This window comes from Erythranthe guttata, chromosome 9 (assembly GCF_056151865.1).
Source record: "Erythranthe guttata isolate IM_541 chromosome 9, IM_541, whole genome shotgun sequence".
Classification (NCBI taxonomy): domain Eukaryota; kingdom Viridiplantae; phylum Streptophyta; class Magnoliopsida; order Lamiales; family Phrymaceae; genus Erythranthe; species Erythranthe guttata.
In genome coordinates this window covers 16,022,907-16,045,701 of record NC_142541.1, presented here as the reverse complement: position 1 = coordinate 16,045,701, position 22,795 = coordinate 16,022,907, and the positions used below count along the sequence as shown (strand labels likewise).

The 22,795-nt window shown below is 32.9% G+C and overlaps 3 protein-coding genes and 1 long non-coding RNA gene across 5 annotated transcripts; 1 reads left to right on the top strand and 3 right to left on the bottom strand.

Annotated features, from left to right (window-relative positions):
* Positions 1-785: 785 nt before the first annotated feature.
* Positions 786-6,471, bottom strand: LOC105975774 (beta-galactosidase). The gene is made up of 19 exons (XM_013001003.2): positions 5,899-6,471; positions 5,723-5,818; positions 5,486-5,598; positions 5,337-5,403; positions 5,153-5,245; positions 4,907-5,050; positions 4,458-4,546; positions 4,270-4,375; positions 4,095-4,182; positions 3,885-4,003; positions 3,628-3,792; positions 3,345-3,517; positions 3,130-3,239; positions 2,495-2,604; positions 2,250-2,360; positions 2,051-2,161; positions 1,750-1,955; positions 1,285-1,621; positions 786-1,212 (listed from the first exon to the last, which is right to left on the bottom strand). Exons 1-19 carry the CDS (start codon positions 6,061-6,063, stop codon positions 1,102-1,104), a joined length of 2,514 nt encoding a protein of 837 aa, XP_012856457.2. The 5' UTR covers positions 6,064-6,471; the 3' UTR covers positions 786-1,101.
* A 2,353-nt stretch (positions 6,472-8,824) lies between these two features.
* LOC105975775 (uncharacterized) lies at positions 8,825-10,186 on the bottom strand. The gene is made up of 3 exons (XR_016033511.1): positions 10,064-10,186; positions 9,529-9,745; positions 8,825-9,442 (listed from the first exon to the last, which is right to left on the bottom strand). It is a non-coding gene; the product is annotated as an uncharacterized LOC105975775 (long non-coding RNA).
* A 947-nt stretch (positions 10,187-11,133) lies between these two features.
* LOC105964243 (uncharacterized) lies at positions 11,134-14,028 on the bottom strand. Its single transcript, XM_012988767.2, has 7 exons — positions 13,724-14,028; positions 13,379-13,500; positions 12,626-12,715; positions 11,998-12,050; positions 11,778-11,880; positions 11,474-11,638; positions 11,134-11,359 (listed from the first exon to the last, which is right to left on the bottom strand). Exons 1-6 carry the CDS (start codon positions 13,944-13,946, stop codon positions 11,537-11,539), a joined length of 693 nt encoding a protein of 230 aa, XP_012844221.1. The 5' UTR covers positions 13,947-14,028; the 3' UTR covers positions 11,134-11,359; positions 11,474-11,536.
* A 3,187-nt stretch (positions 14,029-17,215) lies between these two features.
* Positions 17,216-22,294, top strand: RH20 (DEA(D/H)-box RNA helicase family protein). 2 transcript variants are annotated; one of them, XM_013001232.2, is made up of 10 exons: positions 17,216-17,461; positions 17,577-17,854; positions 18,095-18,274; positions 18,416-18,577; positions 18,720-18,874; positions 19,060-19,152; positions 20,220-20,305; positions 20,416-20,642; positions 20,757-20,987; positions 22,067-22,294. In XM_013001232.2, the coding sequence occupies exons 1-10, from the start codon at positions 17,406-17,408 to the stop codon at positions 22,117-22,119; spliced, it is 1,521 nt and encodes a 506-aa protein (XP_012856686.2). In that variant the 5' UTR covers positions 17,216-17,405; the 3' UTR covers positions 22,120-22,294. The 2 variants fall into 2 exon arrangements, with proteins under 2 accessions (XP_012856686.2, XP_088679250.1); XM_088823124.1 differs by lacking the exon at positions 22,067-22,294 and having other exon boundaries at positions 20,757-21,109.
* Positions 22,295-22,795: the final 501 nt, after the last annotated feature.

The following is a 22,795-nucleotide window of genomic DNA, read 5'->3' as shown; positions in this document are numbered from 1 at the left end:
CAAAATCGGTTGGTCGGATCGGATAGGTAGTTAGCTGATAATTGTCCGAGCCGATCCATGCTCAGCCGCCTTATGCTAAATCATCCTACCTATCTAACTCGTCATGTTAAGAACTCCGCTTTTTTCCGTGAACATTTGTACACTAGTGGTTTACTCTCGAAATTGGTTTCTTCTAGGTTTTTGTCGATACGTAAGATGTCCAATTTTGGAAAGACGTCCGATTTGCGATACGCAATACAAGTCATTAGCTATAGTCGGCAATGTAGGTGCTTAGAGAGGGGGTAGAGATCCCAAAATCAGAGGTAGTAGCAGTATATATATCAACAGGTTCTATCCCGATCTGCTTTCGGTTAAGTAATATTAACTCCGAATTTATGATCCATTACGACCAATCAATATATGAACCGAACAGATTCGAACTTCTCCTAAAATAGTTTCCGGTGCGAAATGATGATACTAGGATAACACTCAAAGGAGATCAACCAATCCGACGATCATCCTCGGACATAAACGAAAGATTATTATGTCCAAATTAATCTCGTTCAGTATTCCAAACATGATTAATTAGGACATTAGCTCAAATTGGGCAGACAGCCCAATTTTCATGGGAATAATACATCTTGATACATGGATTCACTTCCAAAAGAAAATCTTATAACGATGAAGAAACAAAATGGTTGCTTTCTATATATATATATATATATATATATATATATATATATATATATATATATATATATATATATAAATAATTATATATTAAAAAAAAAGGGAGGAATCAGATCTTACGGAGCCAAGAGCAAAGGGCTTGAATGTCCTAAAGACGGGCGATTTTTCGCACATGGACTCGTTTCATCATCACAAACGTGCATTCTAGACGACGATTTTAGTGTCTGTATGTATATATATACATTCTCTTTCTTGAATCACCTTCAAAATAATCTACCGAGGCTTTTTGACTAGTTATGGTGTGTTGCATGTATTTACAACTTCACCACCATCAAAAATACCCAAACGAAAAAATGGCCGTCGTAAAATATTACGACGGTTTCTCAGAACCACCTTAAAAAAAATCGGAACATCCTAGGACCTGTAATAGATTTAACTGCAGACAGCTTCCACAGAAAGTTTCTTCATAATATTCGGACACGGATCCCCTCCAAATATCTCCGGCGTTATAGGCACCGAGCAAGATTGCTGTCCCACACAATACTACAAAAAAATAAAATTTAAAATTAAAACTAAAATTAATAAAAATGGTGAAAATTTTGCGTAAATAGTTACCCTTTCAAAAACGTCATAAGAGTGAAACGCGTGGCAACTTCCTTGACGGAAGCTTCCACAAGCTCCCTCGGGAGTTCCGAAGCTAGCGAATTTGACTGACGAGATTTTTTGACCGGGAGCACACGAGAGGTGAGCTTTAGGCCTCAATGCCTTAGTGACTTTGCCCGACGATTGCATTTGCCAATTCATTAAATTTGGCTGCCATTCATATATATCCGCGCATACACTTTCGACTTCTCTTTTCACTAAAGAGATCCCATTAGGGTTTCCTCCCCACTCTTCGAATACGACCAATAGATTTCCGGTTGGACGAAGCCACGATCGTGGGACATGGTACCTTAAAAGGTATAAAACAATTTATTGTCAAAACAATTTCACATATATATATATATATATATATATATATATATATATATATATATATATATATATATATATATATATATATATATATATGGACATTACCATCTTTGAGAAGCTTCGTCGCATTTGCTAAGGCATTTTTTCTCGTCGAACCAACCAGTATAATTGCAGGGGACACATTCGCCAGATGCTTTGTATTGATTCCAATATCTACCGATGCTTTCCCCGTTTATCCAAATCTGACCTTTACTCATCGTATTCATATCTAAAGCCAAAGGCTCGTCTCCCTCTGGAGCATTGAAAGTAGTCTTGCAAAAATAAAAACAGGGAAATATATCAGAGGCTCAGTGAAAATTTATATAACCGTATGTATATGTGTATATAATTAACCTCGTACACTCACCTTGTACCATGTCAAAGGTTGTCTTTCGGTGACGTACAATCCCTCAACCCATTCTACAGAAGAGCTCCCACTGAGTGAATGAAGGCTCAGAGATTCTCCCGTTAGACCGACCTTTTTTCCGGAACAAAAAATTCGAAGTTATTACAAGATAAATAAATCCTAGAAAACTAGACAATCTTGATTTTTTTCGTGAACAAACCTTATACGACCATTTTTGCCATGTTAAGTCTCGTTTCCCTTCGTTAAGACCGCTGACTGAAACAGGACCAAGAATACCGGCATTCCATGTTTCGAAATGTGGTCCAATATTCTGAGATGATAAGTGAAAAAAAAAAACAAACTAAATTTCATGCATGTAACGAAATCAAAAGAAATTCTTCGAACACAATTTTGTGTTGGCTAAAAGAATATGGGCTTGCATTGTAAAAGAAAGAAAGTACGAACCGGGAGACCAACAGCAATGCTAAGAAGAGAAATTTGATTAACTCCTGCTCTCAAATTCACTGCTTCATTGAAAGTTAACCTAGGGTTTTCTAGACTTCCATAGGCAGTTCCTGCGAAAAAATTACGTAAATCAATTTCAGAAGAAAAAAATCAATTTTTTCGGAAGTGGAGAACTAATTCCATTCCATTTTGGGAAAAACAGAAATAGGAATTTCGGAAATTGGAATGAAAATACTTGTTAAAAAAATCACAAATTTTTGGACCGAAATCGGCGGAATTTGGAAATTCCAATTTTTTGGTCACCTAAAATACAAAATAAATAGTAATATTGATATTACAAGTGTAATCTTTTGAACAGAAGTCAGAATTTTTGGAAATTACAATTGGATCGAAAATTATCTAAACGTGTTCCAGTTCTGCTCCACAAAAAAAAAAAAAAATAGAAAATTGGAATCCAGAATGAGAAATATTGTTTCAAATTCCGAAATTTTCCCATTGGAACCAAGAATTTCCCTTCCAATTTCCACTGAATGATGTACCAAAAAATTATAATTTCTGCTCCTAAAGTAAATAATATATTATCAAGAAATGATTTCTAATGTCTCAGAGAAACATGTTATAGACGAAATATTAACCTGATATTTGTCCGTTGATAAATACATGCAACGCATGGCCCGCAGATAATACCGTAAGAGACGGCAATTTACCACCTCGAAAAAACCCTTCACTAGTATCAATCGTCACCCTGAAATAAACAAAACAAACAAATAAAACAAACAGGAAAATGTTCAATTGTTGGAAAAAAAACAAGGGTCTAGTGTTTTATTCCACGGCTAATTACAACACTTACTCCGTTGTGTACCACAAATAGTCGGTGTTATCTCTAGTTGTATTGATCTGCTCCACCAATCCAACCATCGTAAACGAATTTTCTTCCGGTGATGCTGTCTCTTCATCGTACGACTGCCATGAAAATTCTTTACTGACAGGTGTCATCTTCATTTGTGCACTTTGGGCACCAATCTTCTCACAAAAAAAAAAATCAAAAATCAAATGTATATCAAGATTCGACTATAATTGCCATTATATGAATCTGAGATATTAAAAGGTATATTTATTTATTTATTTATTACCCTTGCTGTATTATAAACAGTATTCTTGCAATCGGGAAGAATGCTGATAGACCAAGGGGGTAAATTGTAGTGCATATTCCCAAACGACACCTTTGCGAATGAATGCTGATTGTAATTTGCAAGAAAAGCAGCACACGCACCGGCCCTCGATTTGAACACATGAGCCTGCGTTGCCAGAATTAAGGTTGTTTTTAAGGTTAATTTGTATATTAAACAAGATTTAAAATTAAAAGAAAAAAAAATAAAAAAAAATTAACCTCTTGATAGTTTCCAAGTGGAGTAACAATAGGGTCACCCGATACGAGAGCTGGCTCGCAAAGCTTGATTGCTCTATGCAAATCTTTCAAATGACCCCATTTAGGCTGCCGCAATAATCCTATAAAATTTAAAGAATATATATTTTGTTAAAAGCATAATATATATCGAAAACTCGCATGTAACTGGTTTTATGCGACTCTTGTTTATACCGTATTCATCGAGAGGTGCGTCGTAGTCATAGCTAGTTGCAATAAACGGACCACCGGCGGTCCTACCGAAGTTTGTTCCCCCGTGATACTGACAGAAAATAATTACAAAAGAATATTTAGCTAACATTTATCACTAATTATGTTCAATCGGTAAATTTCCGAGAAATTAAAATACCATATAATAGTTAACGAAAGACCCTCCTTTTTGAATAAATTTGGCAACAGAGAATGCCAAATCTTCAGCTGGTCGGTACGGAACTGGACCGCCAAATTCAGTAAACCTGTAAAAATATGTTGCTTACTCGTTGAAATTTTTTTTCCCTCCAAAAATAGATGTTATTACAAAACTAGTTTCGTAAGTACCAGCCAGTCCATGCTTCGGTCCACATCTTTGGTTTATAAGCCTTATTGGGAGAGAAATAATCACAGTAGAAACCATTGCATGTATTAATCTGCAAGAGCAAAAAAAAAAAAAAAAAAAAAAAAAAAAAAAAAAAACAGAACAGATATCAAGAACAGTAATTATATAATTATATATTTAAGTATATAGTTATATAATTATATTTATATGTGTAATAATTCTAGTCAACAGTCAGAGGCAAAAAACAAATCCATAGGTCTGTGACTATTAAATTAAGACAAAAAACAAAACAGAATGGCATAATAGAGTGAGGAAGACAAGACATGTGCAAGAGTGACAAGATCTTATATAATTGAATATTGATGATGGCGAAAAACATAATTTAGAACTATCAAACAAATGAAATGAATAAATAAATAAAAATAAATAGATAAATAAATTCAATACTTACAATTGGATCAGGGGCATCGTCTTGCTTGCACATTATCCACGGAACACCGGTGTCAAGATCCACAGCCATTTTCGCTGCCCATTCTGTATAAGCTTTTCCGGGTTCACCGAGCTCGTATTCCATTGGTCCATATTCGTTTTCAATCTAATCATAAAAAAACATATTATTATTATTTTTTTTTATTTAGCCTCCGAAAATGAACATATTCCGAAACACGGCGAAAAGATAGCATTTTTATTTTACTACCTGGGATAATATGATCGGACCACCTTGAGTTTCGTACAACTTTTCGTCTTTCATCATACTCACAATCTTGGTTGTGAAATTTTGCATAGCCGCCTTTTGTCATACGCCAAAAATAGGAATAAGATGTTAAATAGAACTCTGCTATAGATATGTAATGTGTATACATATAAGTCTGTATGCCAACCTTAAAAGGCTCGTTGTTCGTCCTGAAACTGATGCCTGGAACATACTTCAGCCAAACTGGAAAACCCCTGAAATAAAAACAACCTTAAACATTCTATAATCGAAAAAAAAAAATCGTCTGCAATTTTCAGTTGTATCATTATTTATTACCCAAAGTTCCATTCAGCACAAGCATAGGGACCAATTCTGAGATTAACATAAAGCCCAGCTTGTTGCACCAGCTTAATAAACTTCACCAAATCATACCTCTCTTCAAAATAATACTGCAAACAACCAAAATTAAAACTAAATAAATATTACTCAGAAAATTAAATATAATTACAAATTACACACACACACACACATATATATATACACACACACACACACAATAAATATAGCACTGACCTTGCCAGGTTCAGGTTCATGCCCATTCCAGAAAACATATGTCTGAATCACATCTAAACCACCTTCTTTAGCTTTCTCAATAAGATCTGGCCACATCTACATTATCCCATTAAATAATTTCAAACATTAATTCTTTTTAATAGCTAAAACACACACACACACACACAGAGAAATACCTCAGGAGTGCTTCTAGGATAGTGAATGGATCCAGAAATGAGAATTTTCTTCTGACCATTTACAGAAATGGCCTTTGAATCATACGAAACAGAAGCTTCTACACAATAATTCCATGAGCAAAATAGCACCACCACCACCACCCAAAGAAGAAACCCATTCCACATTGCTAAATGCTAATTGCAAAACCCAATAATGCCAGAAAATTCAGAACCCTCTTCTATTTAGATAAAGCAATGAATTGAATCACCTTTCCCTTTTTCTTTTCCTTTCTTTTTTCTTTTCACCACTTTATTCTATTCTTCTTTCGATTATAGAGAGAGAGAGAGAGAGAGAGAGAGAGAGAGAAATAAAGAAAAAAGATGCAAACTTTAAGAACCAAAAATCAAGAAAACAAGGCCAACAGCTGTTACCCTTTGTCTTGAGTTTTTCCCTGCTTCCTTTTTCGTTATACTAGATTTTTTTCCTAAGCAGTATTAAATAGTGAGTGAGAAACTGCACACACAGTCTAATGTGTACGTGTGTCTGTGTGTGTATTATCAATCTATATATAATCTATCTATCTATACATATATATATATATATATATATATATATATAAAAAAATTGCATTTGGGCAAGCTCGGTGTGAGTTATCAGCCTAGATTGCTGTATATTAAATGTGGTTTCTTTCTAGACTTGGGCAAAAGAATTGGGCACACTCCAGCTGGTTTTTGAACACCACAATTGGTGGTTCTGAAAGTGGGACCCACTTTCGAGACTTCTGCTTATTGTTTCTTCCGATAAAGTAAAATGGAGTTCATCTCTGTTATTCTTATTTTTGGGAAAAGTTTTTCTGAATTTATATATTAAAATAGCAAAAACATGAAGAAAATTAAAAAATAAGGGCCTGTTTGGCTATTTGCTAAAAAGCTTTTCTTTTTCTAATAAACTGGGGTTATCTATAAATAATTCATACGCAAAGAGCAAAGATTCCCCTCGGGTTCGATCCCAATACATACGGTCGGTCCAATACTTTGATCCGATTACGGGTTATGTTTGTCTTGTGGTGCTCATCTCCAAACGCGGCATGGAGCGTGACATCCACGCCCAAAGATGCAGCGATTGTAATTTGGGAAATGAATTCACGCGCCACAACAGGACGTGGGCAGAATCGCTTTCTTTAATTCTTTCATTTTTGTATTAGAAATGTAGTTACTTTTGTAATTAGTAATCACTAATTTTGAGGTCATGTGTTTGTCACGGATTAGGTTATGGAACTTTGTGAACAGTTTTACTAGGTAAGCTATAAAGGAGATTAATTTTATGTCATTTTCTATTTTTTTTTTTTTTTAAGTCTTCCTAATTACACTTTAATTTGAATCCTATGTCATGTTATTCGAAAATGAAAATACGAAACGGGTCTTCAAATTCAAGTAATTAGATAATTTCGAGTATTACTGCTACGTGTCACAGAAGAGTAAAAACTCATTCGCCAACCTAAAAAATAGTCGAAAGACTAAGTTCCACATTCGGGCTTCCTCGTTAATTGTCACCCAAAGATCAAAGTTAAAAATTGCTAAGAGGTAATTAATTTAAAATAGCATGCAACTTTAAATGGTGAATGAACCCTTGAAAAAAATCTAATGAGTAAAGTTAATATACCAAAAATAAACCGGACATGTCTTTTGATATGTTTTTTTTCTAAATAAATAATAAATACATTATTGTTTTCTAAAAATAACTTCACACGATTGATTCAAAACAGAAACCAACATACATAGAGGAAATGAAGGACAGCTGTTTTATTTATTATATAATTAAATAAATTAAAGTTCCCATTTCGTTAGCTTGAAGCATGGAAGCAATTATGGGTCCCACGAAAGGTATCCCACGATTTATCGTCATTTATTTTTCACCATTTTTTTTTCTTTTGAGAAATTACGTTCACAAGGTTCATAGGTAAGATCAAATTATAAAAAAACTTATTTTATTTAGGTAATTACAACTGCCCATCAACTTGTCTTACGAGAAAAACCCCTCAGTCAGTAAGTAAATTTGATGGCGTAACAATTCACGTATAAGACAATACATAGACGAGGGAATAACTGTAATTACCCAATGTTTCAATTATCATTTCCCATCATCACATTTTAACAAACCATGGAGACATGAAATGAAAGCAATCTTTTTTCCCAAATTAGATTATGGCATTTTTCATCATTACAAACTCCACAAGTCCACACGTTATTAGAGATTTTTTTTTATAATAATAATAATTAAAAAAAAAAAAAAGGCTAAAACTCAGATTGCTGTAGTTTGCATGAATTTTAATACTCACTCAATTTTTTTTTAATAAATACAGTAAACCTCTATAAATTAATACAATCTAGACTAGCAAAATTATATTAATTTAGCAAAATATCAAATTATCGAACTAATAATTTAGTAAGTTTTTATCGAATTGGGACCAAAAGAAACTATTATTTAAGCTAAGTTATTAATCTATTCATGAGGTTCTAATGTAAATTCATTGTAATAGAAAAACTCAAATTCACCCTTTATATATATACTAAAAATATTAAATATTTTTTACATGCGCATATAATATCCATTAGTGATCAAGGGCAAAAGTATCAAAAGCGAATTAAGTATACCTTGAAACTCTAAATGATACATAATATGGAGAAAAAATATATGACTGAATAAATAAACACTTAAAATGAAAATGAAGAGGGTAGAGACTAATAATAAATTCATTAAATTCGTGCATTAAATTCATTAAAACGAGTAATTTATTAGTATTATTATTTTTCTTAGTATTGTCTGCAGATAAACCTTAATTCCTCTTAAAATCACATAGGACAATATTTGACAGGTCCAGCTTGGATTTATGGGGCCATAAATTAATCCAATAGTAGGAAACGTAAGCCTCCACGTGGCCATAAATTAATCCAATAGAAGATGAAGTTTATATTATTGTCAATTCTTACAAAAAGTAAAAAGGATGGGAATCGAACTAATAATGTAGTAGGTTTTTACCGAGTCGGGACCAAATATTATTCAAGCGAGGTTTTTAATTTATCGAGTTTCTACTGTACATGCGTATTTAATAATAGAATAATATTTATGAATTACATAGCAATGATATAGATCATGGAAAAACAGTTTCAAGCCTTTGTTTCATTATATGGATTAGTATTAATTCTTATTGACTAACTAATTAGTTTTTTTTTTTAAGATGACTAACTATATAGTTAGTAGTATTATGTAAGCAAACATCTATTATTAGAGAAAGAAAGAAAAGTTTACCTTGCATCGATTTTATAGAACTCGAGCAGTTCTTCGTTGACAGGGTGAGCGTCACATACTATGACGAGGGCAGTGTAAAGGGGCGCCAAAGTTTACCGTCACAAGTTAATTTATCGAACCCGCAACTATCACCTCATCTTCACAGCCAATTCGAGCAAAACCGACACAAATTAAGCGTTCATTGTATACTACAATTTCGAAAATAAACAAAATAATTACATGTCTAACCTGCACAATGTTCCTTCACTCATATATCTGCAATAAGTTACCAAAATGCGAAAAATAAGATAACATAATTAAGAGAACACAACGGTTTCAATTATGCATCATATCTTCTTTACCTAACAAGAACAATGTACATTGTACGTAATCCAAGCGCTCAATTTCTTTTAATCTTTTTCGTAAAAACTGTGGGGCCTCCATTTATCGGTGAAGAGAGGTATGGGAATTGTCTCTCCATATCGGCAGATAGCATTCATTACGGAAGCATTGTGCACCACTTTGACATCAACGCCAATTTTTTTGGCTCGGACAACAAGATCAGAGTGTGTAGTCGCTCTGCAAACCAAATTCACCCAATATTAATCATCATTTTAATGACAATGAAAAAATCGCAAGTGCTAAGACTAAGATGTAAACAAGACGAAAGATGTGAATGATTAGACAAACGAGCTGCAGATCGTCTTATTTTTTTTGCAGATCGTCTTATACTCTTATGTGAATGAGCTACATTCATGTAGCTCGAGTAAGTTGTACTACACGGTTAAACACAAGATTACTTTCGGGGAATTCTAGCATCGATTTTAAAGCTATTTCTGTCATTATTGAGGATTAATTCCTTAGCAACAATAACATCAGAACAGAAAGAAAAAATACCCAAAAAAGGATCTCCGGCGACCAAAACCGCCACGTCAGATTCCTGAGCTTCATAACAGCATATCGTCAACCTTTTCCTCCACCATTTCCCTATCTGCAACAATCTCCCGTAAACCTTTTTTCCTGCAAATATTCAAAAAAGGATTCAAACTCTTCAAATTAATCCAAATAATTTAGGGCAGGAAAAAAAAAATTAGAGAGAGAGAGAGAGAAAGGGGAAACGAGACTGACTAATGTGGAAAGGCCCCCGGAGGCGAGATCAAAGGAGAGGAGAGAAGTGTAGGCCGCTATGTAAACTTTTGCTGCATTTTTTGACAGCTTCGAGCTTTCTCAAAGTGATGTCTCTCTCTCATCCCCTAACCCTAAATCCCGCCAAAACATTCAGGAGAGAAGACGAAGATGAAGATGATGGTACCAATTGGTGCGGAATTCGCAGTTCGAATTTCAAATAATGAAATATTTTGGGTCTTATATTCATGTTTGGGCTTTTAAAATCGTACTAAGGTATTTTGGGCCTGAGTCCTTATATTTATGTATGGGCTCCTTCTTATCATCTGACCAATTGCACTGAATATATAAACAAGGTAAATTACGGCCAACTCCCTGAGATAAGGTTAAATAACGAAAAAAATCTTCATGTTTGGATAATTACAACCACCATGAACTATGAATCTTCTTACACATCCAACATTGGAATGTCAAATTTAATAGAATCTTCTATATTATGTGAATATTCTCCAATTTGTACTCATTTTACCTCATTCGAACTCCACGTTTTTAAACAAAATAATCATAAAATGTGTCTCTCAACTTATAAATATCAGATTGTGGTGCATCAGAAACTGTATTTTTACACAAAATAAGAACAAACTAGAGAACATTCTACGGAATCTAGAAGATTCGGTTGAATTTGAAACCATAAGGGTTGGCGTGTAAGAAGATCCAAAGTTGAGGGGGTGATTGCAATTACCTAAACATGAGGGATTTTTTTTATAATTTGACCTTACCTCAGGGAGTTGCAGTAATTTACCCTATATAAATATTTGTAAATTTTAATTAAATGACATAGACTAAAAAATAAAATGTGTCCATAAACTCAAAAATGACTGTGGATCTTTAGACTTAACAAATATGACAGTTACAATCGAAATCAATAGTCTCTTAACCTTATATTTACATAATTAGTGTTCGTTGATGCAGTGTGGAATCCGTAAAGCATTAGTAGCGTGCCGACCAAGAACGTCGTAAAATCCACTCAAAACCACATAATTTGAGATGCATCCCTCAAGGGCCAACCTGCAATTAATCCATTTGTAAGTGTCGTCTAAAGAATCTTAACACATGCAGAACACAAAGAAATATGAAATAAAATATAACAAAAATCGTAAACAACGAAAAATTCTTCAGTACCTCAGCCAAGTTCGTTTCTTGGAATAGTCTTTTCTTGTAATAATCAGCATTTAACTCGCCATCTTATTTCGCTTGTTCCAAAGGGGTATTAGTATCAATGGAAAAGCCTATCTTTTCCATGATCTCATCTAACCGCTGAACATTTGTAAGATACAAATAACCGACCTATAACAGCACCAGATACATAATTCAACTTAGGTCACAGCAGATACTATCTTATGCATCGTCAGAAGTTGCATCAGTATTAATTTAGAATGATAATGATTTAAGAATTCATTAAAATTAGGTGGTGGAAGAAATTTACAAGTGTCTCGAGGGAAGATGCTCTGTTGTAAACTGCCGAACCTGCTCGCTTCTTCGTTCTTGTTTTGGAGGAACCGATATTTTTCCCCCAACGCAGCACATCCCTGTTCACGAGATGACTTATTACTTAGAAATTTAGAAAATTCAGTAATGTTCTGCCTAAATTGTATAGGACCTAAATTCTTGTTTTAAGAGGGATAATTATCAAACGAATTACTAACCTCTCCTCTGGTGATAAGAAGTTGTCGCTCATAAGTATTTTCAACATTGCGTCCTGAAATGTGTCAAGCAGTTGAGTACAGGTTCATTTTGTATTGTATATTAGAAAATTCGGATGAAAAACATAAACTATGTACGTGTGTACTTTTAACTGCACATTTGTCCAATTTGAATGCTTATATCGTACTCAAAAGACAATGTAAAGGGAAAGTTTAGCTACACAGTAATTTACGTATGTAGAAGAGAATATAAAAGTACATATACTAATAGCATTCTTAGAAAAACCACCAAAAAATCATCCGACTAAATAGATGAAATGGTGCTTGGGTGCAAATTAACGTTTTCACATAAGCAAGAAAAAAGGGCCTCAGTCCTAAGAACTTGGAATGGTAGGCGATACCCGAAATGACTAAATGATTAACGAAAGATGAACTTTAGCATGAAAAAAAAAATCAACTAAGTTTGTTCACAATTGATCCAATTTTTAGAGAAGCTGATAAGAAAATCCAACTTTTTATTGAAAATCCTACTTCATTAACAATAAATTAACCGAAACGAACTTTAAAGTGTGAAGACATATAGCTATCAAATATAAGTGAATCCATCACAAAGGGCAATAAACTGTAATACCTGGGCCTCACAACGTACGACAGCCATCACACGGTCGTTGTATTCTTCAATTTTTAGTTGAGGAAACAAAAAGTGCCTACGAGCATATAGCTGTGCCCAAATAATGAGGCAACATAAAACAGAATTGTCAGATTAAAATTTCAATAAGAATGTATCAATCAAATAAATTACAAGATACAAAACAGTAAGATGTTTTTTTGTTTTTGTTTTGCATTATTTAGTAACTTCATACTTTCAAAAATTTGAAGTACTGAGATACATAAAGCTCTGTGCAACAACTTCTGATAAATTTTAGTTCATTGTGGTAGTATATGTCCTGATGTTGTATGCTGTAATCGAGTTACCATAAAATTGATATAGGGAAACTTCCCTTCGTTTGTTTCACTACATAAATAAAAAGTCTCATTTGTTTCTAATTTCTCGCGAATAGTTAAGTGCAATGCATCCAAAGCTTCCTATAAGCTGCTTTTACTAATTTCGCTCTCGCTTATATCACTATATTTTTTTTTGCAAGGAACTGTAAGCATACAAACCTCAATCTATTAACAGTACAACACCTATTAACCATAATCCCAAACTCAATGTACGTCACAATATTCGAAAACATCATACTGAACTCACACTACAAAACTTTTATGTAGCTATAAACTAAACGCGAAGCTAATTCTACTATTGTCAAAGATTACGCAAATATCCAGTTTACGTAATCTGGTATAATCAATTTGAGAACATATTGGAGAATTAGAAAGGCACCTCATAAATGCAATCACCAATGTAAGCCAGTGATGCAGGATTGAACACGGAGCGAGGCTTCTCCACTTTGGGTGGGGTCGGTAGCCACGTGTCGTACCCTAAATACGAACCGCCTATTTCATCTGCATCAACACCAACAAACTCAATACTCGAAAAACACTGCTAAGAAACTTTTTTCCCCAAAATTCAAAACAACAATTAATTTACCTAATTAAAAAAAATCAGCACACGAATTTCGAACTCAAACTAATCAATCATCGTGAAATAACAACACCACTACCACAAGATGAAGAAATTCACGCAGAAATAACAGCACGGGTTAAATTTTATGGAAGAGATTGATACCTCGGGCAGGTTTTGAAATGTCGCGTTTAAGGAGGTCTGGAATGGAGATTTTGACGGCGTGTTTGTCGGTTGTTGTGGCTAAGGTGGACGGTGGAGCCAAACTCAAGGCGTCTGGCTTTTTAGGATACGTACGCTGTGGATTGTACGGAGCCCGCTGTTCGATGTCCACTGAAGAAGCTCTGACGGCGGAGTAGAGTGAGAGTATTGGAAGCGACGCCGACATTGGGTTCCGCCGGAGATTTTATCTTTTACACTTTGCTGTGGGTTAGTTTTCCAATTGCTGGGGTTTCTGCGTTTTGAGGTTTTGGTTTTGCTCGTGAGTTTTTTTTTATATTTTAATATTTTTTAATATTACAATAAAAATACATAATAATAAATACACGCAAAAATAAAGTTTTATTTGTTATTCAATAGATTTTTTATTACCATAAATAGAATTTATATTATGCTCATAAATATTTTAAAAATCATTTATCAATATTAAAACGGATTTATATTATTCAAAGCAATTAAAATCGTCCAACGAGCGTTCACCAAAAAAATAAGTATGATCACAAAAGAAGTACAAATATATAATAAATTACGTGTGTTAGACGATTTTAATTGCGTTGACTATAATAAACCCGTTTTAATTTTGACCAATAATTTTAAAAATGTCTATTTCATTACCATAAATATACACAAGACTCAAAACCCGGTTTTCATGCCGGTGGTCACCATTGTCGGGAGCGGCTGAGGAAGATCGGAACGAAGAGTTTCCGGGTGGTTGGGCAACGTTTTTCCTTATAGGGTCTAACCTGTAAATTGATTTGCTAGTTTCTTAATGGACGGTACCAAATGGAGGACTAGGGAATATATTGGGCTACGTTTTGTTGCTTCCAGTTTTCTATTCTTTGGGTGACCATATATTACAACCCATAACAAAAAAATATCCAGTTTTCACATAAAAAAAAAAAAAAAACCCAAACATGCGATTAAATATTATTGAACAATAAAATTAGTTGATAAAATTATTTTCATGATTAGTTTTTTTTTTCTTTTTTTTTTTTTAATATTGATTGAAAATAGATTATCCATCATACTACATTTAATATATATTTTTAAATTAGAGGCGTCATTGAGAAATTATATTTTTAAATAGTTGTAAAATGCGGGAATAGGGTCGGAGGCGGTTAGGCACCGCCTTACGATTTGATTAATGATACATCGGAAATAAATCGGTTTTTTCAAATTTAATGTAATATATTTCCACATATTATTTGTAAATACTCATAACATATATAAAAAAATATTTAAACATGATTATATCTCACTCATTTATATGTCATGATCACATAATATAACTTTAATAATAATAAAATTATAATATAATAAAAATCCTTACAAATTGCAATTAAAACGGAAATCTTCTTCATTCAAAAATTATGCTTGAATATTGTAACGCATATATCATTATGTTCGTTAAAAATAACAGTTAACATACATAAACTCATTTTTTATTAAAAGCCAAACTTTTTTTTGGGGCTAATAAAAAAAATAATTTTTGACCGATTTTTTTGACCCGCCTCAAAGGTAAGGGCATCTTCCACCCATCACTATTTCCTATTTTTTTCATCTAATTCAGGTGTTTTTAACCTCCCAACTTAAATCACTAAATCAGCATTACACCTAAAATTATGATGGTTTAGTTTTAGTCTCCCACTGTAGTCAACCCACATATCATTATATTACCAAATCCTATATTTTCACCAAATTTTTTGGTGAAGAAATTTGCAACTCCCACCCTACCACTATTTTACCAATTTTTTCACCAAATCCTATTTTTTCTATCAAATATAGAAATTAAAATAGGATTTGGTGTAATTAACACCATTTTATAATTAGTATATAAAATTATTATATTAACTAATTTCATGTGATTACCAATTTATAAGCATATTTATAGAAAATATATTAGTGTTAATTAATGAATTAGTGTTCAAAAGATAAATACATTACTTATTAAGTTATTATTATTATTATTATTATTATTATTATTATTATTATTATTATTATTATTATTATTATTATTATTATTATTATTATTATTATTATTATTATTATTATTATTATTATTATTATTATTATTATTATTATTATTATTATTATTATTATTATTATTATTATTATTATTATTATTATTATTATTATTATTATTATTATTATTATTATTATTATTATTATTATTATTATTATTATTATTATTATTATTATTATTATTATTATTATTATTATTATTATTATTATTATTATTATTATTATTATTATTATTATTATTATTATTATTATTATTATTATTATTATTATTATTATTATTATTATTATTATTATTATTATTATTATTACTATTATTATTACTATTATTATTACTATTATTATTACTATTATTATTATTATTATTATTATTATTATTATTATTATTATTATTATTATTATTATTATTATTATTATTATTATTATTATTATTATTATTATTATTATTATTATTATTATTATTATTATTATTATTATTATTATTATTATTATTATTATTATTATTATTATTATTATTATTATTATTATTATTATTATTATTATTATTATTATTATTATTATTATTATTATTATTATTATTATTATTATTATTATTATTATTATTATTATTATTATTATTATTATTAATGCAATAATTTGTTTTGGCCAAAAAAATGTTGTAATGTTTTTTTTTTTAAATCGTGTTGTAATATTTTTATGCATTTAGTAATGAAATTATTGTTTATGTGTGGTTTTATTATATGTATAATAATTTACGTCGATTTTCATTCATGTTTCAATAGTTTTTTAAAATTAAATATAATTCTAAGATTATATAGTCAATAAAATTATTAATTATAATCGGATCTATAATCAATATTTTTAAAATTAAAATAGATTAAAATTATGATTAACATTAAATTATAATTTTGTGATATATTTTATGAAATACCATGGGAGACCAAACCAAATGCTATTCTCTATAAATAGGAAAATGGTGAAATATTATTATTTTATTGTTTAGTGTAAAATTTGCTGGAATTGGTGGGAGACCAAATGCACTATTTCTTCACCAAAAGTAGTGAAATTATAGAATGGTGTGCTAAGGGTGGGAGATAAACTCATTTTTTCACCACCAAAAATAGGATTTGGTGAAAAAATGGTGATTAGGGTGGAAGATGCTCTAACCGCCTCGGATAGCATCAAATTGCCTCATAGACTAAAATTGATCTTTTCAAACATTTACATAAAAAACGTATAGATTTTGGACCCCCTCCACATCTAGCGATTTTTAGAACACTAGTTATAAACCATCAGCTAACGAAATGGACCAAAAGTGTTACAAAATCAGTAGGTAGGGACGGAAATTTGTTCGTCTAGAAACATCGAGGTTGAAAAGTGAAATCAATGTAATCTCGAGGGACTAAAAATACAATTATTGTTAAAAATTAGCATGACAAAACTCATCGCCGCCGAATTACAGACATTCGCTCTTCGGAAGGTTAAATTGAAACTTTTTAACTTAAAACCCTCCACACACACTCCTCAATTTTCCCCCAATTAAATTCACCATACCCTAATCTTCGATCTCTTCAACCTGCGCCAGACGATTACGCTTTGAGTTGTAGCTATGAGCCGATACGACAGCCGCTCCGGCGACCCTGCATCCTACCGCGACCGCCGTGGGTAAGAAGAACCGGCTGTACATTTTATTTTTTTCCATCGGAAAAGTGAGACTGCGATGAACTTCCATCTATATATGCTTAATTTTAATTTTAATTTTTTTGATTGTGAATGTTAGGGATTCGGGATTTGGTTATAAGAGAGAATACGAGAGCAGCAGCTATCCATCTTCATCTTCGGGGAAAAGGGAGCACGAGGGTGGAGCACAGTCTCCGCCTCGGAAATCGAATTTGGATGGACTGACGCCGTTTGAGAAGAACTTTTATGTGGAATCTCCGTCTATTGCTGCTATGTCAGAAGGAGAGGTGGAGGAGTATAGGCTCCGGCGCGAGATTACTGTCGAAGGAAAGGATGTGCCGAAGCCCGTTAAGAGTTTTGATGATGTTGGTTTTCCGGGTAATTTACGATGTTTTATTTATTATTTTATTTTTGTTAGAATTTAGAACGATGGACTAGTTTGTGCCAGTTAGTTAGTTTGATTCTGTTATTATGTGAGTGCATGAAATAACTAGAACCTTGGAGCAAAATGAAAATATGTCTGAAAATTACGACATAGTGTTTGCTGGGGGGTGAGGGACACGAGTCAAGGATTCTCCCTTGTTTATATGATTGAGTCGTTTATTTTTGCCACTACAGATTATGTTATGCAAGAAGTCGTGAAGGCTGGCTTTACGGAACCTACACCTATCCAAGCTCAAGGTTGGCCTATGGCTTTGAAAGGACGAGATCTTATTGGTATTGCAGAGACAGGGTCTGGGAAGACAATTGCTTATCTCTTACCAGCTATTGTTCATGTTAATGCCCAACCATTTTTAGGTATTTCAGGATCTTCTATGTATTAATTAGATGGATCTATATCGATATTAGATGGATCTATATTGAGTGGCTGCATGTTTAAATTTTCGAATTTAAACTCTCGATGAAACTCTCGATGAATTCTATGTGTTTCTTTGTTAGCTCCTGGAGATGGCCCAATAGTTTTAGTATTAGCTCCAACTCGTGAACTTGCCGTTCAGATACAACAAGAAGCTACTAAATTTGGTGCATCATCAAAGATTAAGAGTACATGCATATATGGTGGGGTTCCAAAGGGGCCCCAAGTTCGTGATCTTCAGAAAGGTAGGTGGTGATAAGCTCAACGTGACTTTACTACTTCATGGATCGGGTATTCCCTTCTGCTTCTTCTTTTCTGTTACTTGTGTTCTCGCTTTCAGTCCAGAATTCCGTAATCATCTTGTTTATCTTGTTTGCGTCTCACTAGGTGTTGAAGTTGTCATTGCTACACCTGGAAGGTTAATTGATATGTTGGAATCGCATCATACAAACTTGCGGAGGGTAACATATCTGGTACTGGATGAGGCGGATCGGATGCTAGACATGGGCTTTGAGCCTCAGATTCGAAAAATTGTTGATCAGGTTAATTCTAATTTAGTTTAACCGAAGCTCCAATTCAATTTGTTAATCTAATACTTGGATGTTCATGTGATGAGTTCATTAGTATTTGTGAGTTTGTGATCCAACATTTTATTTGGTCATTAGTTGGTGCATGATATGGACATCCTTGTTTACATTTCTGATTCGGATTCTCAATGATTTTGCAGATTCGCCCGGACCGTCAAACTTTGTACTGGAGCGCAACATGGCCTAAGGAAGTTGAACAACTTGCCAGACGTTCCCTGTTTAATCCATATAAAGTAAGTGTTGTTTATTTTGATACTTTTTATAATAAAGTAAGAATATATACGTGAAACTATCCATGTTTAGTTCTACTACTTCATTTGTAAGTACATTTCCTATGTCGTTTTACTGTGAGGTTTTGGTGCTCTATATCAAAGTTTGGCTTGTAAAGTGTACCAACTTCTATGATCGAAAGCATAGAAGCAGCAATTTCTATGGTCTTGACTGTTGTCTTGTTAATTCTTCACTCTGAACGAGGCCTAAAAGGCTTAACCAAGGTAGTTAAAATCGGGATTTTAAGTGAAATTGGAGAGGGGTAGTAAAATCGGAAACGTAAAATCGGATCGTAAAATTCGTAAAATCGTAAGATTTTACATGTATTGTAAAATAAATATATTAAGTACTTACTACTTAGAAAACATCCGTAACACAAATAAAATAAGTCATAATATACATAAAACATCCCAACATTAACAAAACATGTTTTAACATTAGTTAAACATAGTTGTGTTAGGAGATAACTGAAACTGACACTCACAGCCTTTGGATGTTTTTTTTAGCAGAAGAGAAGTATTTTCTTCTCGTCGTGATAGATTGTTATTTTAGGGCAGATTGGCTGAACTTTATATATTCTGGATTATTTGGTAATTGGCTAATTTTTTTTTAAGTTAAAAAACTGAATTTATGAGGCTGGAATCCAAAGTTCAGCCAAATTCTTGACAAAAACCAAAATCGCCAAAATCGCACTAAAATTGCGTTTTTAACGATTTTGAACGCGATTTCACAGGATTTTAAGGCACTTGCGATTTTAGTGCGATCTTACTCATTTTCAGTGTGTAAAATCTTAAAGTCTTACGATTTTACGATTTAGATCTCGATTTTGACTACATTGGGCTTAACGGCTGGAACCTGGCTTGACTTGACTGCACAAGGAAAGGCTTTGTAATACTCAGAGTGACATGAGTGCAGTTTATGAAGCAATTTGGAATAAATAAAGTCTAATTTCAGTCTTCTTTTTCTCAAAACAGCTGTTAAGTTATGAGATGTTTAATATTTTTTTTTTCAAATTGGACCCGGAGAACAGGTAACTATTGGTTCGCCAGATCTGAAAGCTAACCATGCAATCCGCCAGCATGTTGAAATCGTCTCCGAGAATCAAAAATACAACAAGTAACTTTCTCTATAGCACTTTTTCCAAATGTTTGAAATTATTATCATAGAATTTCTTTCAGTTGTATATGTTGGTATTAATTTGAATTTTCATTCGACCACAATTTCAGATTGGTGAAGCTTCTGGAGGACATTATGGATGGTAGCCGGATTTTAATATTCATGGACACCAAAAAAGGTTGCGATCAAATAACTAGGCAGCTCCGCATGGATGGTTGGCCTGCATTATCCATTCATGGTGACAAAAGTCAAGCGGAGAGAGATTGGGTCCTGTCGGAATTCAGAGCTGGCAAGAGTCCCATAATGACAGCTACCGATGTTGCAGCCCGTGGCCTAGGTACTTCTAAATTGCTGCATTTATGTTAAAACATGAGAAAGCACATTAGAGGCATTCTCTTACTACAATTGCACAATGACAGTGCTAAATTGGCAATGTTTTTGAATTTTGCAGATGTCAAGGATGTGAAATATGTCATCAATTATGACTTTCCGGGATCTCTAGAGGATTATGTTCATCGTATAGGTCGTACTGGAAGGGCAGGCGCAAAAGGAACCGCATACACTTACTTCACTGTTGCTAATGCCAGATTTGCAAAGGACCTCATTAATATTCTTGAAGAGGCTGGACAGAAGGTCAGTCCTGAGCTGGTAGCTATGGGCCGTGGTGCACCTCCTCCTCCAGGTAAACCTTATATTTATGCAAGTGTCTGTGCACTTTATTTGGTCCAATTCGAAGATATAGAGGTCGTTTCGTTAAACTTATTTTAAACAGCTGATAAGCTCTTACAACTTATAAGCTGTTTTAAGAATGATTAACGGTTGCGTTTTATTTAGATTAATTTGTGAAGTGTTTGGATAATAAATAAGCTTATAAGTTATTTTTACTGTTTTTTAGATCTTTGAATAAAAAGGTGGGGTATAATTACTTTAAAAAAGGGTAAATTACAAACACCCCCCTGAGGTATGGTCAAATTACAAAAACCCCCCTCTTGTTTGGATAATTACATCTACCCCCCTCAACTATGATTTTTTCTTAGACCTCCACCTTTATGGTGCCAAATTCAACATAGTCATCTAGATTCCGTGAAATGTGCTCTAGTTTGTACTCTTTTTGTGTAAAAAATACAGTTTCCGATGCACCACAAACTGATATATACAAGTTAAAAATCACATATTATGGTCATCTTGCTTCATAATGTAGAGTTTGAATGGGATAAAACGGGTACAAAAGTGATAATATTCCATATAATCTCGAAGATTCCACTAAATTTGATGAGTTGAGGGGTGGTTGTAATTATCCAAACAAGAGGGGTGTTTTTGTAATTTGGCCATACCTCAGGGGGGTGTTTGTAATTTACCCTTAAAAAAATTATAAGCTCTCCAACAGTTTCTTTTCTGAATTTTTAAGATCTTTTTGAAAAAATTACCAAACATTTCGGAAGAGCTTATAAGCTCTTAAACATCTTATAAGATGTTTATAATAGCTTATAAAGTTGGCCCTCATAGTTCTTGATTTGAGAATACCTCACTTTTTTTTTTTAAATGTGGAAAAAAGTTATATTTCTGTTTTTTTCTTATTGAATTAAAAAGGGCAGGACAACTTCAATTTTTTTACGATAAATGTTTTGCATCGAGTTTCATGTTTTATCCATTCCAGTTTTGCCCTTTATTAAAACTGTGGGTCCCACCCCTTTTTTTTCGCTGCTGACTTCAACATCTATTATCGTTTCCTAATGGTTTGCCTGTGATTGATAATCATAGTATATGGAGGTAGCCGTGGAAGGGGATTTGGTGGTGGCCGATCTTGGAACTAAGAAACGAATGTCGATAAAGCTACGTGCAATGGTATTATTAGTTTCAGTTATTTTGAGAAGATGATGCAGTTTTTTTGGCAGAGTTATGATTTAATTATGCTTGTAAACAGCTGAATCTTCCTTGTGTAACATTTGTTGAGGACTTCAATTTAGAAAGAGAAATACTTCATACTTATGTGGTTTTGATACTTATGTTAATATCTATTTTGGATCATGACTAAAATTTCAATTAGATGTCATTCGAAGGGAAAAGTACTAACAGGGTGGGCCATTCGTTCATCATACATGGATTTCAACTCTAGCTCAATTGTATATATTTAATGTCAAATTACGAAACCTCCCTCCTATTTTAGTAATTACAATTTGCTACTGCCACTCAACTATGAATTTTTTTACACAGCAGTCACGGTATCAAATTTATTGGAATCTTTTAAATTATGTGGAATATTCTTCACTTTATCCATTCGAGATTCACGTTTTGAAACAAGATGATCATAAGATGTGTCTCTTGGCTATTAAATATTAGATTGTGGTGCATCATAAACTGCATCTTTGCACAAAATAAGCACAAACTAGAGAACATTTTACGGAATTTAGAAGATTATGTTGAATTTGACACCATAAGGATGAACGTGTAAAATCTCGAAAATTATATTGAATTTGATACGATAAGCAT